This window comes from Lampetra fluviatilis, chromosome 6 (assembly GCF_964198595.1).
Source record: "Lampetra fluviatilis chromosome 6, kcLamFluv1.1, whole genome shotgun sequence".
NCBI lineage: Eukaryota > Metazoa > Chordata > Hyperoartia > Petromyzontiformes > Petromyzontidae > Lampetra > Lampetra fluviatilis.
In genome coordinates, this window is record NC_136280.1 from 18085224 (window position 1) to 18103172 (window position 17949).

A 17949-nucleotide genomic window follows, 5' to 3' on the forward strand; every position below is an offset into this window, starting at 1 on the left:
GGGCTATGCGCAAGGTGGTGGTGCATTGTACAATACAATGCATTATATTGTCTCGCATTCCATTTAATGTGTAGTGACTGGGAATGTCACTGTGTGGTGCCACGCCTGCGAGGCCACGGCGGGAGTCATATTGTTGTGTATACACCCCGGATACGGGGTGCAGTACCAGCCCTAGTGGGGGCTTGGGTGAGCGCTGGTTAAGCGCGGTGGCACCACGCACAGCATGCGGTGCGGGCTCCCGTGGAGAGAGCAAGAGAGTATCAGCCAGCTAGGGTCACTTTGGGGGCATGATACTCTGGCTGACCTGGGGACACGTGACCGGATGATACCGGAGGGGGGCCACCTGTGGAGGGGGCCAATGGGTGGTCACGTGGTCCGGGAAGAACTCTCGAGAGCCTTCGAGCAAGGGCGAGAGAGATCGAGGAGGTGAGCGGGGCGAGAGGTGGAGCCAGCCCCAGCCTGGCCAGATATAAGGGGGGCTCCGAGAGGGGCTCGGGGTTCTTACTGTTGGAGAGGCAGGAGATCCATGTCAAGCTTGAAGAAGCCTCCAGCCACACAGTCTGGGACCCAACTTGTGGTCCGGACCGGGATAGTGAAACCGTGTCTAGTTCCGCCATAGCGTGTTTAGTTGGGTGATCACCCGAGAGTATGTTGTGTTAATAGTTAAATAAAAGTGTTGCTCCTAACACAACGTCTGCGACTCAGTTGCACTCACTACAAATGTATTAGATTATGTACGCTCCAGTGGCGAGATATTAACTACCTCGCCCGTTATATAGGAGGTCATGGGTTCAATCACGACCCTGACGCCTGTATATTTGGAGTTTACGTGTCTCCTTGTGGTGTGGATTTTTTCACCCGAGAGTATGTTGTGTTAATAGTTAAATAAAAGTGTTTCTCCTAACACAACGTCTGCGACTCAGTTGCACTCACTACAAACGTATTAGATTATGTACGCTCCAGCGGCGAGATATTAACTACCTCGCCCGTTATATAGGAGGTCATGGGTTCAATCACGACCCTGACGCCTGTATATTTGGAGTTTACGTGTCTCCTTGTGGTGTGGATTTTTTCTGTGTCCTCCGGTTTTTCCCGTCCAAGTTTACAATCATCATTATGCATTTAGACTATATGGCTGTGATACATTTCCCCTAATTATTTGTGATAGCCATATCGCTTCTGAAAAAGGGCTTCATAGCTCAGTGGGGCCTTACCTGGTAAAATAAAATAGCAGTAATAGTAAAAACATAGAATTGTAACTGCCTTGGAAATGTGTGATTTATCAGGTTCATTGCACTATGTGCAGACCTCCATTTACTTGTGCTAATTTCATGGTGGCACATCGGGACTTGTTTTATACTTTGTGAGACGCTAGAAAAGTGATACATAATTATTCTTATTTTAGAATGGGATGTGTTCTGTTACACGATTGCATGTAATCGCATGGGATTGCCATATATGTCTGCACACCCACCTTTCACCACGAGCCTGGTGGTTGAACTTGTCACTTCACCACTAAACAGTCGCTGCACCTTGCACTGGTAGGGGCCCTCATCCTCCTGACCCAGGTTCATGATCACGAGTTTGGCCTGGCCTTGCGCGAGGTCCAGCGCGCAGTGCAACCTGCTGAAGACCAGGGGCAGCTCCTTACAGCTCTCAAACTGGACAGCAGAGGATGGAGGAGAGAAGAGGTTATACCCTACATTATGGGAAAGGAACCTATACTGTATCTGTTGGGCCAAATACGTCCTGCTACTTCACTTAATACGGACTGTGACTTTGTATCCTAAGAAGGTGCTCACAGTGGTGAGATGCAAACTATCTTGCCTGGTATACAGCAGGTCATGGGTTCGACCCCGACCCTGGCGCCTCTATATTTGGAGTATGCGTGTTCTCTCCATGGTCGCATGGATTTTCCTCCAGATCCTCCGGTTTTTTCCTCCACATTTAAAAATATGCGTTTAGAGTATTTGGCTGGTACTATAATTTACCACGTGATAAGCCACGCCGTCGAGCTATCATTTGTTATAGCCAGGTCACTTCTGAAGAGCTATATAGCTCAGTGGGCCTTATCTGGTAAAATAAAATGATGTATATAAAACAAAAATACTATGGTATGGCAGTACAGCAAGTCTATTAATTCCCATATTGTTAATGCCATCTTCATGTGGAACGAGTTGAATCCCCTGTGAAAGGCGTTGGTTGTGTCCGGGTAGCTTGGGTTTCCTCCTCACATTCATGAACACGCGTCGAGGGAGTTGACCAAACGTTCCGACGCAGGCCCACACAGCGTGATTCAGTTTGGTTTGAAGTAACAAAGAGGAAGATGTAGAAGTAGCTGCAGTAAATCATGATGAAGCTTTTACGTATAAAGCAAGAGGCGCTGGTAAATTCCCCCATGCTGCGCTGTGTCATGCACACAGGGGAAGCAAAATTGCGTCCCCAAATTTCCTCTCGGTGCAAAGGGTAAATCTATTGCTGTAAAACACCTCTCCTGCAGTTTCCTCACTCCACTGAACCACGGCAAACCGCTACCTTCCACTGAACACTAAACTTTTTTTTATTTTACTAGGTAAAGCCCACTGACCTATGTAGCGCTTTTTCAGATGCGACCTGGCCATCACAAATGATAGCTCAACATGTAGAAATGTATAGCAGCCAAATACTATAAACGTGTGATGTTGATTCTAAATGTGAAGGGAAAAACCGGAGGACCCGGAAAAAATCCATACGACCACAAGGAGAACATGCCAACTTCAAATATACAGGCGTCAGGGTCGGGATCGAACGCAACGACCTCCTGTATACCAGACGAAGTAGTTAACATCTCACCGAGTCCTTGTAGAACCAGTCAACGTCCACCTTCTCCCCCGGTGTGGGTGCAGGGAACTGGCACGGAAGGGACACCCAATCGCCGAGAAGCCCCGTCACCTCGACCTGGGCTCTAACTGGGGATGCGCGAACTGCGAAGGCACAGGGATCAAGCAGATGCATTACGTTCAATGTAATGTTCTTTTTCAAAAAAATGTGCATATGTTTTTGTCTTAATTGCAATTCTTATACATGTGTAGTTTTAATGTTAAGTTAGCAACACAATCTGTAATGCTCTCCTCTTTCCTCCTGATGACGGTCGCTTGTGTTGTGATCGAAACGTCGTAGTTTTTGGTTATTTTTTTTACCTATCTACGTGACTTTACCGAAAGACCCAAAGAATATTAAACAATGTATGCGGATCGCTATAATGGTACTAATTGTACACATCTACTATGCCCGTTATTCCACAGTTCTACAATGCACATAGCTTTTAGGAGCACTCTTCATGCAAGATCAATCTTGCGGGCTGCTGGCTCCACAATAAAATACAAAATAAGATATTGACCAATGAATGCAGCACAAATACAATGAAATTCCGGTCATCCCTGCAGCACCGGCTTTTGGTTGACCGTCGAATAAATACTGCCACTGTATTGCGGCTTTTGCGGCCGTTTGGAACACCCGATGTTATGAAACCACTGGAGCTAAGCACTTTAAAATCGAGGTTGAAAACTAATTTCATTTAAACTGCTTGCTGTTTAGTTTGCCCCCCCCCCCGCACATCTGATTAGCACGGTAAGCAATGCACGGTATGTATATGTATGTATGTTAAACTTATTCAGCACTGTACATAGCCAACCGTGCTAATCGGAGATAAAGCCCATGCAGCTAAGAATATTTTTTTTTAATTGGCTACTCGGGCCCGCAGAAAACATCAACGTATTCCACAATTCCAGATTTAAAAAGAAATTAACGTAACCACAGCAAATTGTATCATTGCTGTGACGTGATGCACCGTACCTGGTATGAACGCGGCGGTGTAGGTAGCCCAGGCGAAGAGAAGCAGCATTTTGTAGCGGAAAATTTGACTTACAATAAAAGTGTGTAAAAATATAAAACGACGGGTGAAAAGCGAGAGGCGAGTGGAGTTGTTGAACTGTCGCTCTTCCTGTGGGCAGAGCATTTTTAAAGGATTCGCGCCAACAGCTCAGCTCCGGCGCGGACCAATCAGGGCTCTGTGTGGGAAATAAAAAAAAAAGTTGGCTTTGTTCAAAAAGAGATTACAACACCAGGGAACTGTGAACCTGGTTGGGATGAGGGCCCTACCCTAGGGGCGCAACTATGGTTGTTGGTGTATGTGACAGTGTTATGCGACACATAGGGGCCCAAGTCGGCCACAACGGGGCCCCGAATCAACAGATAATCAAGTTAAAAATGTTCAAAAAAAATATTACAAAAAATGTCTTCGTTAAAAATGACTTGCGGTTTACCGTGGACCAAGCCCGACTAACACATATGGCTATCGTATCAATAGAGCAGCATCAAGTTGCGCGATTCATTCGCTTTGAGGAAATCCTAGAGCGATAAGGCCGGCATGAAAGCAAGATAACTTGTGACTTTGTACCTTAAATCTACACGGGGGAACTTTGTCTGAGTAAACTGTGTGTGAGTGGCGCAGTGATTTGTGAACCGAACGACTAAAGTGACCACATGAGTTACATTCCGGGCCAAACCTAAGTGTAGAATAATATCTGCACTGGCCCAGCACCTTGTGCTCTGTGTAATAAACATCACTGCTGGGGAGACAAAGACGTCCGGGCGTGGTCCTGACCATGCCCACCCCATCCTGTCCGGCCGTCTGGAACACTCTTCCTTCCGCTATTAGAAACACACTGGAGCTATGCACTTAAAAATAAATATTCATCTTGACAAACTCATTTCTTTACAACTGATTTTTGTCTTTAGTTTATTGTCCTTTTAGCACGATTGGCTACCTCTGGTGCGAAATAAGTTAAACATTTCCGCACCGTGCAACTCGCTCCATCAGCCTCATAGCAGCTCCGGCGGGGGTGGTGGTGGTCATAGTCCACTGCGCGTGTCGCTGAACAAACTGCCGCACGCATTTGCAGCTGCTCAGTGTTTGTCGAGGCGGCCGTTTAAATTGCGCAACGTCACTTAAACATCGCACTCCAGCTCTGATTGGCCCGTTCAGAAGCGTCGTGACGTACACCACGTGTTGTGTGTTTGGTCATCTTCATCTCGACCGTTATTGCTTTAGACAACGTGGTAGCGTTAACAAGCGAGGGCTTTATATGAATAAATGAAGGCATTCGTAACGGTTTTTGTTCTGCTTACTTTTTGAATATGTTTGGAATATTATTTTCATTAGCAGCAAGGGTTCCAAATAAGCTGTTATTCTTTCTTTTGTTTGTGCGCAAATTGGACAGGGGGTAGCCCAGTCGTGGCATTCATTCCGCTATACTCGCTGTGAAGACACAGACCCTGCTGCCTGTGCATTATGTGTTTACAGTATTACATGCAAATGTACATTATTCCTTTTTTAAATCCTTTATATTAAGTTCACTTGTCTTCTTGGTTCTTTCGGTAAAGTCACGTAGAAGGGAAGTAATAAAATAATAAAAATAAAACATAATAAAACAATTCTCACGACGTTTCGGCCACAACGCAAGCAGCCGTCCTCAGACGAAGAATGAGACATTATCAAGCTAGGAGCTTATATAGGTGTAGCGAGGAGGAGCGCCTTAACAAAAGAATGTGCATATGAAGAGGAATTTAGCATACCAATGGGCAACGTGTAGGAGGTGGGCGGAGGTGTTTCAAAGTCCCATTATGCCCATGCATTATGCAGGATCAACAGCACCACGGGGGGGCGCAAGGAACAGCGTTAATAAAGGAAAGGAATGTTAATGATATGTAGCTGCATTTACCAAACAACCACGTAGAAAACCAAAGTAAAAACTACATAAAAAACTAAAATATAAACTGATACTTACTATACTCTACAATAAGCTGAGTTACTAACAACAAATAATAAATTACAATTCTACGTCGTAAGAAGTATAAAATATACTTCCATCTAAACTTTATTCTCTTAGCATATACAGTACTATATACTGCCATAGATAAACCCAACGTTAAATTATATACTGTATTGCTGTAAACCACCTTATACTTTATACATTTTAATATAACACTATGTATTATTCAACTCACCCTAATGTGTATCGAAATGGTTTATTACGTCCTTCCAATGATTGCTAAGCCTGAATCCATCTTCTCGGTTAAAATTGTCTATGTGTTTGTATATGTGGATCGCCTCATGAACGAATCTTCATGATAGCCAGATGGCTTGCAGAGAACCTCCGTCTTGGAGAAGTCAATGTCATGTGAGCCCACTGAGTTGTAACAGTGGTCTGCCACGGCTGAGGTGTTTGTCCTACCGTGTTTTAGATCAGCTTTATGTTCACGAATGCGGTCTGAGACGTGTCGTTTGGTTTCCTCAATGTAACTGCTACCACAGAGGCAACTTAGTTTGTAGACGCCAGGGTACTGTATGTCTGGAATCACATCTTTTACAGACGGTACCAGATCACGGATTTTATGTACTGTGTTGAATCGGACCTGGATCTTGTGTTTAATCAGGATTTTGGAGATCTTTTTTGTGACACCAGCAATGTAGGGTAAGGTGATGGTCTTGAAAGGCTCCTCAACAGGATCCTTCTTGATGGTTGGAGTGATGGCTTTGCGGATTGTGTAGTCGGAGTAACCATTAGCCTTAAGAGCTTGGCGTACGTGTTTGAGTTCACTGGAAATGTGTTCATGGTCGGAGATGCATTGGGCTCTATGATATACAGTTTTGATGAGGGAATTCTTCTGGGATGGATGGTGGTGGGAATCCGGTTTTAGATAAGCATCCGTGTGGGTGGCTTTCCTGTAGACAGAGTGGCTCATTGAACCATCAGGTCTCCTTTTGATTAGGACATCCAAAAAGGGTAGCTTGCCATCATTCTTAATTTAGGAGCTTTCGTGACTGCAGGAATTATTCTTTGGTTCTTTTCGGTTAAGTCACGTCTAAAAATAAAATGATAAATTAAAATAACATATTACGACGTTTCGATTGCAACACAAGCAATCATCATCAGGCATAAAAGAAAACAAAAATCTAACTAGAAAACTATAGACAGACATACAAGCAGACAGACATCACAACGGCACACAGAGAGAGGACACAAATCGGCACAAAGAGAGGGGTCGTTTCTGCGACGATCCCTTAAATATAGAGAGGGGGGGCGGGGACGGAGAGAGGGAGGGGGCAGAGAGAATTAGCATATCAATGAGTGTACGGCAACGTGTTGTAAGTAAGATGACAACGTGCAACGGGCACGCAAGCTTGAAAATTAGGAGACAGGCACACGAAAATTAAATAACCTAGCAAAATATCGAAATGTGATGTAATACAACACAGAGAGTCGGTTAACACACAATTAACGCATAGCCTGGTTGATTACGTGTTTCAAACTTTGCTAAGTTAGAATTTTAAGTGTGAAACTTCAAAGAAAGGACACAGGCAGAGAGAACAAATAGCCAGAAAGAAAAAGGATAAGCTTAAAACTTCCCCGTAGAAGTGGTTCAATCTTAATTTAGGAGCTTTCGTGACTGCAGGAATTATTCTTTGGTTCTTTTCGGTTAAGTCACGTCTAAAAATAAAATAATAAATTAAAATAACATATTACGACGTTTCGATTGCAACACAAGCAATCATCGTCAGGCATAAAAGAAAACAAAAATCTAACTAGAAAACTATAGACAGACATACAAGCAGACAGACATCACAACGGCACACAGAGAGAGGACACAAATCGGCACAAAGAGAGGGGTCGTTTCTGCGACGATCCCTTAAATATAGAGAGGGGGGGCGGGGACGGAGAGAGGGAGGGGGCAGAGAGAATTAGCATATCAATGAGTGTACGGCAACGTGTTGTAAGTAAGATGACAACGTGCAACGGGCACGCAAGCTTGAAAATTAGGAGACAGGCACACGAAAATTAAATAACCTAGCAAAATATCGAAATGTGATGTAATACAACACAGAGAGTCGGTTAACACACAATTAACGCATAGCCTGGTTGATTACGTGTTTCAAACTTTGCTAAGTTAGAATTTTAAGTGTGAAACTTCAAAGAAAGGACACAGGCAGAGAGAACAAATAGCCAGAAAGAAAAAGGATAAGCTTAAAACTTCCCCGTAGAAGTGGTTCAATCTTAATTTAGGAGCTTTCGTGACTGCAGGAATTATTCTTTGGTTCTTTTCGGTTAAGTCACGTCTAAAAATAAAATAATAAATTAAAATAACATATTACGACGTTTCGATTGCAACACAAGCAATCATCGTCAGGCATAAAAGAAAAAAAAAATCTAACTAGAAAACTATAGACAGACATACAAGCAGACAGACATCACAACGGCACACAGAGAGAGGACACAAATCGGCACAAAGAGAGGGGTCGTTTTTGCGACGATCCCTTAAATATAGAGAGGGGGGGCGGGGACGGAGAGAGGGAGGGGGCAGAGAGAATTAGCATATCAATGAGTGTACGGCAACGTGTTGTAAGTAAGATGACAACGTGCAACGGGCACGCAAGCTTGAAAATTAGGAGACAGGCACACGAAAATTAAATAACCTAGCAAAATATCGAAATGTGATGTAATACAACACAGAGAGTCGGTTAACACACAATTAACGCATAGCCTGGTTGATTACGTGTTTCAAACTTTGCTAAGTTAGAATTTTAAGTGTGAAACTTCAAAGAAAGGACACAGGCAGAGAGAACAAATAGCCAGAAAAAAAAAGGATAAGCTTAAAACTTCCCCGTAGAAGTGGTTCAATCTTAATTTAGGAGCTTTCGTGACTGCAGGAATTATTCTTTGGTTCTTTTCGGTTAAGTCACGTCTAAAAATAAAATAATAAATTAAAATAACATATTACGACGTTTCGATTGCAACACAAGCAATCATCGTCAGGCATAAAAGAAAACAAAAATCTAACTAGAAAACTATAGACAGACATACAAGCAGACAGACATCACAACGGCACACAGAGAGAGGACACAAATCGGCACAAAGAGAGGGGTCGTTTCTGCGACGATCCCTTAAATATAGAGAGGGGGGGCGGGGACGGAGAGAGGGAGGGGGCAGAGATAATTAGCATATCAATGAGTGTACGGCAACGTGTTGTAAGTAAGATGACAACGTGCAACGGGCACGCAAGCTTGAAAATTAGGAGACAGGCACACGAAAATTAAATAACCTAGCAAAATATCGAAATGTGATGTAATACAACACAGAGAGTCGGTTAACAGACAATTAACGCATAGCCTGGTTGATTACGTGTTTCAAACTTTGCTAAGTTAGAATTTTAAGTGTGAAACTTCAAAGAAAGGACACAGGCAGAGAGAACAAATAGCCAGAAAGAAAAAGGATAAGCTTAAAACTTCCCCGTAGAAGTGGTTCAATCTTAATTTAGGAGCTTTCGTGACTGCAGGAATTATTCTTTGGTTCTTTTCGGTTAAGTCACGTCTAAAAATAAAATAATAAATTAAAATAACATATTACGACGTTTCGATTGCAACACAAGCAATCATCATCAGGCATAAAAGAAAACAAAAATCTAACTAGAAAACTATAGACAGACATACAAGCAGACAGACATCACAACGGCACACAGAGAGAGGACACAAATCGGCACAAAGAGAGGGGTCGTTTCTGCGACGATCCCTTAAATATAGAGAGGGGGGGCGGGGACGGAGAGAGGGAGGGGGCAGAGAGAATTAGCATATCAATGAGTGTACGGCAACGTGTTGTAAGTAAGATGACAACGTGCAACGGGCACGCAAGCTTGAAAATTAGGAGACAGGCACACGAAAATTAAATAACCTAGCAAAATATCGAAATGTGATGTAATACAACACAGAGAGTCGGTTAACACACAATTAACGCATAGCCTGGTTGATTACGTGTTTCAAACTTTGCTAAGTTAGAATTTTAAGTGTGAAACTTCAAAGAAAGGACACAGGCAGAGAGAACAAATACCCAGAAAGAAAAAGGATAAGCTTAAAACTTCCCCGTAGAAGTGGTTCAATCTTAATTTAGGAGCTTTCGTGACTGCAGGAATTATTCTTTGGTTCTTTTCGGTTAAGTCACGTCTAAAAATAAAATAATAAATTAAAATAACATATTACGACGTTTCGATTGCAACACAAGCAATCATCATCAGGCATAAAAGAAAACAAAAATCTAACTAGAAAACTATAGACAGACATACAAGCAGACAGACATCACAACGGCACACAGAGAGAGGACACAAATCGGCACAAAGAGAGGGGTCGTTTCTGCGACGATCCCTTAAATATAGAGAGGGGGGGGCGGGGACGGAGAGAGGGAGGGGGCAGAGAGAATTAGCATATCAATGAGTGTACGGCAACGTGTTGTAAGTAAGATGACAACGTGCAACGGGCACGCAAGCTTGAAAATTAGGAGACAGGCACACGAAAATTAAATAACCTAGCAAAATATCGAAATGTGATGTAATACAACACAGAGAGTCGGTTAACACACAATTAACGCATAGCCTGGTTGATTACGTGTTTCAAACTTTGCTAAGTTAGAATTTTAAGTGTGAAACTTCAAAGAAAGGACACAGGCAGAGAGAACAAATACCCAGAAAGAAAAAGGATAAGCTTAAAACTTCCCCGTAGAAGTGGTTCAATCTTAATTTAGGAGCTTTCGTGACTGCAGGAATTATTCTTTGGTTCTTTTCGGTTAAGTCACGTCTAAAAATAAAATAATAAATTAAAATAACATATTACGACGTTTCGATTGCAACACAAGCAATCATCATCAGGCATAAAAGAAAACAAAAATCTAACTAGAAAACTATAGACAGACATACAAGCAGACAGACATCACAACGGCACACAGAGAGAGGACACAAATCGGCACAAAGAGAGGGGTCGTTTCTGCGACGATCCCTTAAATATAGAGAGGGGGGGCGGGGACGGAGAGAGGGAGGGGGCAGAGAGAATTAGCATATCAATGAGTGTACGGCAACGTGTTGTAAGTAAGATGACAACGTGCAACGGGCACGCAAGCTTGAAAATTAGGAGACAGGCACACGAAAATTAAATAACCTAGCAAAATATCGAAATGTGATGTAATACAACACAGAGAGTCGGTTAACACACAATTAACGCATAGCCTGGTTGATTACGTGTTTCAAACTTTGCTAAGTTAGAATTTTAAGTGTGAAACTTCAAAGAAAGGACACAGGCAGAGAGAACAAATAGCCAGAAAGAAAAAGGATAAGCTTAAAACTTCCCCGTAGAAGTGGTTCAATCTTAATTTAGGAGCTTTCGTGACTGCAGGAATTATTCTTTGGTTCTTTTCGGTTAAGTCACGTCTAAAAATAAAATAATAAATTAAAATAACATATTACGACGTTTCGATTGCAACACAAGCAATCATCGTCAGGCATAAAAGAAAACAAAAATCTAACTAGAAAACTATAGACAGACATACAAGCAGACAGACATCACAACGGCACACAGAGAGAGGACACAAATCGGCACAAAGAGAGGGGTCGTTTCTGCGACGATCCCTTAAATATAGAGAGGGGGGGCGGGGACGGAGAGAGGGAGGGGGCAGAGAGAATTAGCATATCAATGAGTGTACGGCAACGTGTTGTAAGTAAGATGACAACGTGCAACGGGCACGCAAGCTTGAAAATTAGGAGACAGGCACACGAAAATTAAATAACCTAGCAAAATATCGAAATGTGATGTAATACAACACAGAGAGTCGGTTAACACACAATTAACGCATAGCCTGGTTGATTACGTGTTTCAAACTTTGCTAAGTTAGAATTTTAAGTGTGAAACTTCAAAGAAAGGACACAGGCAGAGAGAACAAATAGCCAGAAAGAAAAAGGATAAGCTTAAAACTTCCCCGTAGAAGTGGTTCAATCTTAATTTAGGAGCTTTCGTGACTGCAGGAATTATTCTTTGGTTCTTTTCGGTTAAGTCACGTCTAAAAATAAAATAATAAATTAAAATAACATATTACGACGTTTCGATTGCAACACAAGCAATCATCGTCAGGCATAAAAGAAAAAAAAAATCTAACTAGAAAACTATAGACAGACATACAAGCAGACAGACATCACAACGGCACACAGAGAGAGGACACAAATCGGCACAAAGAGAGGGGTCGTTTTTGCGACGATCCCTTAAATATAGAGAGGGGGGGCGGGGACGGAGAGAGGGAGGGGGCAGAGAGAATTAGCATATCAATGAGTGTACGGCAACGTGTTGTAAGTAAGATGACAACGTGCAACGGGCACGCAAGCTTGAAAATTAGGAGACAGGCACACGAAAATTAAATAACCTAGCAAAATATCGAAATGTGATGTAATACAACACAGAGAGTCGGTTAACACACAATTAACGCATAGCCTGGTTGATTACGTGTTTCAAACTTTGCTAAGTTAGAATTTTAAGTGTGAAACTTCAAAGAAAGGACACAGGCAGAGAGAACAAATAGCCAGAAAGAAAAAGGATAAGCTTAAAACTTCCCCGTAGAAGTGGTTCAATCTTAATTTAGGAGCTTTCGTGACTGCAGGAATTATTCTTTGGTTCTTTTCGGTTAAGTCACGTCTAAAAATAAAATAATAAATTAAAATAACATATTACGACGTTTCGATTGCAACACAAGCAATCATCGTCAGGCATAAAAGAAAACAAAAATCTAACTAGAAAACTATAGACAGACATACAAGCAGACAGACATCACAACGGCACACAGAGAGAGGACACAAATCGGCACAAAGAGAGGGGTCGTTTCTGCGACGATCCCTTAAATATAGAGAGGGGGGGCGGGGACGGAGAGAGGGAGGGGGCAGAGATAATTAGCATATCAATGAGTGTACGGCAACGTGTTGTAAGTAAGATGACAACGTGCAACGGGCACGCAAGCTTGAAAATTAGGAGACAGGCACACGAAAATTAAATAACCTAGCAAAATATCGAAATGTGATGTAATACAACACAGAGAGTCGGTTAACACACAATTAACGCATAGCCTGGTTGATTACGTGTTTCAAACTTTGCTAAGTTAGAATTTTAAGTGTGAAACTTCAAAGAAAGGACACAGGCAGAGAGAACAAATAGCCAGAAAGAAAAAGGATAAGCTTAAAACTTCCCCGTAGAAGTGGTTCAATCTTAATTTAGGAGCTTTCGTGACTGCAGGAATTATTCTTTGGTTCTTTTCGGTTAAGTCACGTCTAAAAATAAAATAATAAATTAAAATAACATATTACGACGTTTCGATTGCAACACAAGCAATCATCATCAGGCATAAAAGAAAACAAAAATCTAACTAGAAAACTATAGACAGACATACAAGCAGACAGACATCACAACGGCACACAGAGAGAGGACACAAATCGGCACAAAGAGAGGGGTCGTTTCTGCGACGATCCCTTAAATATAGAGAGGGGGGGCGGGGACGGAGAGAGGGAGGGGGCAGAGAGAATTAGCATATCAATGAGTGTACGGCAACGTGTTGTAAGTAAGATGACAACGTGCAACGGGCACGCAAGCTTGAAAATTAGGAGACAGACACACGAAAATTAAATAACCTAGCAAAATATCGAAATGTGATGTAATACAACACAGAGAGTCGGTTAACACACAATTAACGCATAGCCTGGTTGATTACGTGTTTCAAACTTTGCTAAGTTAGAATTTTAAGTGTGAAACTTCAAAGAAAGGACACAGGCAGAGAGAACAAATACCCAGAAAGAAAAAGGATAAGCTTAAAACTTCCCCGTAGAAGTGGTTCAATCTTAATTTAGGAGCTTTCGTGACTGCAGGAATTATTCTTTGGTTCTTTTCGGTTAAGTCACGTCTAAAAATAAAATAATAAATTAAAATAACATATTACGACGTTTCGATTGCAACACAAGCAATCATCATCAGGCATAAAAGAAAACAAAAATCTAACTAGAAAACTATAGACAGACATACAAGCAGACAGACATCACAACGGCACACAGAGAGAGGACACAAATCGGCACAAAGAGAGGGGTCGTTTCTGCGACGATCCCTTAAATATAGAGAGGGGGGCGGGGACGGAGAGAGGGAGGGGGCAGAGAGAATTCGCATATCAATGAGTGTACGGCAACGTGTTGTAAGTAAGATGACAACGTGCAACGGGCACGCAAGCTTGAAAATTAGGAGACAGGCACACGAAAATTAAATAACCTAGCAAAATATCGAAATGTGATGTAATACAACACAGAGAGTCGGTTAACACACAATTAACGCATAGCCTGGTTGATTACGTGTTTCAAACTTTGCTAAGTTAGAATTTTAAGTGTGAAACTTCAAAGAAAGGACACAGGCAGAGAGAACAAATAGCCAGAAAGAAAAAGGATAAGCTTAAAACTTCCCCGTAGAAGTGGTTCAATCTTAATTTAGGAGCTTTCGTGACTGCAGGAATTATTCTTTGGTTCTTTTCGGTTAAGTCACGTCTAAAAATAAAATAATAAATTAAAATAACATATTACGACGTTTCGATTGCAACACAAGCAATCATCATCAGGCATAAAAGAAAACAAAAATCTAACTAGAAAACTATAGACAGACATACAAGCAGACAGACATCACAACGGCACACAGAGAGAGGACACAAATCGGCACAAAGAGAGGGGTCGTTTCTGCGAAACACGTAATCAACCAGGCTATGCGTTAATTGTGTGTTAACCGACTCTCTGTGTTGTATTACATCACATTTCGATATTTTGCTAGGTTATTTAATTTTCGTGTGCCTGTCTCCTAATTTTCAAGCTTGCGTGCCCGTTGCACGTTGTCATCTTACTTACAACACGTTGCAGTACACTCATTGATATGCTAATTCTTTCTGCCCCCTCCCTCTCTCCGTCCCCGCCCCCCCTCTCTATATTTAAGGGATCGTCGCAGAAACGACCCCTCTCTTTGTGCCGATTTGTGTCCTCTCTCTGTGTGCCGTTGTGCTGTCTGTCTGCTTGTATGTCTGTCTATAGTTTTCTAGTTAGATTTTTGTTTTCTTTTATGCCTGATGATGATTGCTTGTGTTGCAATCGAAACGTCGTAATATGTTATTTTAATTTATTATTTTATTTTTAGACGTGACTTAACCGAAAAGAACCAAAGAATAATTCCTGCAGTCACGAAAGCTCCTAAATTAAGATTGAACCACTTCTACGGGGAAGTTTTAAGCTTATCCTTTTTCTTTCTGGCTATTTGTTCTCTCTGCCTGTGTCCTTTCTTTGAAGTTTCACACTTAAAATTCTAACTTAGCAAAGTTTGAAACACGTAATCAACCAGGCTATGCGTTAATTGTGTGTCAACCGACTCTCTGTGTTGTATTACATCACATTTCGATATTTTGCTAGGTTATTTAATTTTCGTTTGCCTGTCTCCTAATTTTCAAGCTTGCGTGCCCGTTGCACGTTGTCATCTTACTTACAACACGTTGCCGTACACTCATTGATATGCTAATTCTCTCTGCCCCCTCCCTCTCTCCGTCCCCGCCCCCCCTCTCTATATTTAAGGGATCGTCGCAGAAACGACCCCTCTCTTTGTGCCGATTTGTGTCCTCTCTCTGTGTGCCGTTGTGATGTCTGTCTGCTTGTATGTCTGTCTATAGTTTTCTAGTTAGATTTTTGTTTTCTTTTATGCCTGATGATGATTGCTTGTGTTGCAATCGAAACGTCGTAATATGTTATTTTAATTTATTATTTTATTTTTAGACGTGACTTAACCGAAAAGAACCAAAGAATAATTCCTGCAGTCACGAAAGCTCCTAAATTAAGATTGAACCACTTCTACGGGGAAGTTTTAAGCTTATCCTTTTTCTTTCTGGCTATTTGTTCTCTCTGCCTGTGTCCTTTCTTTGAAGTTTCACACTTAAAATTCTAACTTAGCAAAGTTTGAAACACGTTATCAACCAGGCTATGCGTTAATTGTGTGTTAACCGACTCTCTGTGTTGTATTACATCACATTTCGATATTTTGCTAGGTTATTTAATTTTCGTGTGCCTGTCTCCTAATTTTCAAGCTTGCGTGCCCGTTGCACGTTGTCATCTTACATACAACACGTTGCCGTACACTCATTGATATGCTAATTCTCTCTGCCCCCTCCCTCTCTCCGTCCCCGCCCCCCCTCTCTATATTTAAGGGATCGTCGCAGAAACGACCCCTCTCTTTGTGCCGATTTGTGTCCTCTCTCTGTGTGACGTTGTGATGTCTGTCTGCTTGTATGTCTGTCTATAGTTTTCTAGTTAGATTTTGTTTTCTTTTATGCCTGATGATGATTGCTTGTGTTGCAATCGAAACGTCGTAATATGTTATTTTAATTTATTATTTTATTTTTAGACGTGACTTAACCGAAAAGAACCAAAGAATAATTCTTGCCATCATTTTCGACTTCCATGGTGAATCTGATGGCTGGGTGTATGGAATTGATGTGGTCGAGAAATTGGTCTAGAGCAGGCCGGCCATGTGGCCAGATGACAAAAGTGTCGTCTACGTACCTCTTCCATAAGGTCGGGCGTAGAGTGGCAGTCTGGATGGCGTCCGTTTCAAATTTCTCCATGAAGATGTTGGCTACAACCGGAGATAGGGGGGAGCCCATTGGGGTGCCCTCAATTTGCTTGTAGAAGGTTCCATTCCAGGTGAAGTATGTATTGGTTAAGCAGTGTCTCACCAGGGGGGGTACCCCAGCATTCAGTCCTTGATGAACCAAGTCTTCAATGATTGCGATGGTGTCAGGCAACGGCACCTTGGTGAACAAGGAAACCACATCAAAACTGACAAGCAGGTCGTCTGGGGACAGGGCAATCCCCTTGATTGTCGATACCAGGTCAGTAGAGTTTAGTACTGCAGAGGTGGTTTTTCCAGTGAAAGGCCGTAGGATTTCGGACAAAAAACGAGCCAGTTTGTAAGTGGGGGAGTTGATAGTAGAGACAATGGGACGAAGAGGTGTATCTTCTTTATGTATCTTTGGCAAGCCGTGCAATCTTGGTGGCCTGGCTGCAGAAGGTTTCAACGAGAACTGTTTGGTCTGATCAATTAATGCGGTTGAAGCAGAAATGATGTTGTTGGTTTTGGAGACGAGGCTGTTGGTGGGGTCTCTTTTTATTTTTGTATAGCTGCCATCGTTGAGTAGTTCTTGAATTTTGTTGTTGTATTCTATTTTGTCCATGATGACAGTGGCATTGCCTTTGTCGGCTGAGAGGATAACAATGTCATCCCTCTTTTTTAATTGAGCTAATTCAAAACGCTCTTCTTTGCTGATGTTGCTAGCTGGCATCTTAGCGTTTTTGAGGGTTACAGAGATTTCAGATCTTGCTACGTCTGCAGCGATGTGACTCAAGCCCTTGAGAGCTACATCTACTCGAGCAATTATATCATTAACTGGTATGTGTCTAGGTGTGACTGCAAAGTTTAGTCCTTTGGCTAAAACGGATTTCAAACCTTCAGAAATAGGACTGTTACTGCGATTAATTACGACTTTGTTAACATCTAGCTTTTCAATGTGTGGGTCCGGTTTCTTGTTTGAGAGGCGGTTGAATTTGGAAATCAAGTTGTCCTTACATTTAGTCGACATAGCGGCAGCTGAAGAGGCAGTCATTTTTTCCACGTGTTCCCAATCCGATGTGGACATTGTTGCACTCAAAGATAAGTGTGATTTGTAGAGTGTCTTGTCTAACTGATCTAGTTCGGTGCGCGTAAGTCTGATTTTCTCTGAGATAAGAGCTAAGCTAGTTCTAGACAGAATTCGTTTCGCATTAGAAGAAGTTACAGCAGCAGATGTTAGTGTAAATGCGTTTGGTATTACCTTAGAGTCGCGGCATCTCTTCAGAAAGGTGAGAGACTCGATTAGCTGAGCCTTCTTATCCCGGAGCTTGTTGAAGGATCTCAAAGTTATGTGGAAACCCTCCCCGTAGAGGCGGTTAAATTTCGATTTAAAGCTTTCGTGACTGCAGGGATTCATCTTCTTGGTTCTTTCGGTAAAGTCA

The 17949-nt window shown here is 42.1% G+C and overlaps 1 protein-coding gene across 2 annotated transcripts in view; it reads right to left on the bottom strand.

The window, feature by feature from the left end:
* The window catches only part of LOC144932938 (uncharacterized), a 59994-nt gene that overhangs the window by 4547 nt on the left and 37498 nt on the right, over positions 1–17949 (bottom strand). For both annotated transcript variants that reach the window (XM_078857338.1, XM_078857337.1), the window contains exons 2-4: positions 3835–4049; positions 2833–2963; positions 1475–1661 (exon numbers count right to left, since the gene is read on the bottom strand). In XM_078857338.1, coding sequence (XP_078713464.1) covers positions 1475–1661; positions 2833–2963; positions 3835–3997 — 481 coding nt within the window. In that variant the 5' untranslated portion in view covers positions 3998–4049. The remainder of the gene's footprint in view (positions 1–1474; positions 1662–2832; positions 2964–3834; positions 4050–17949) is intronic.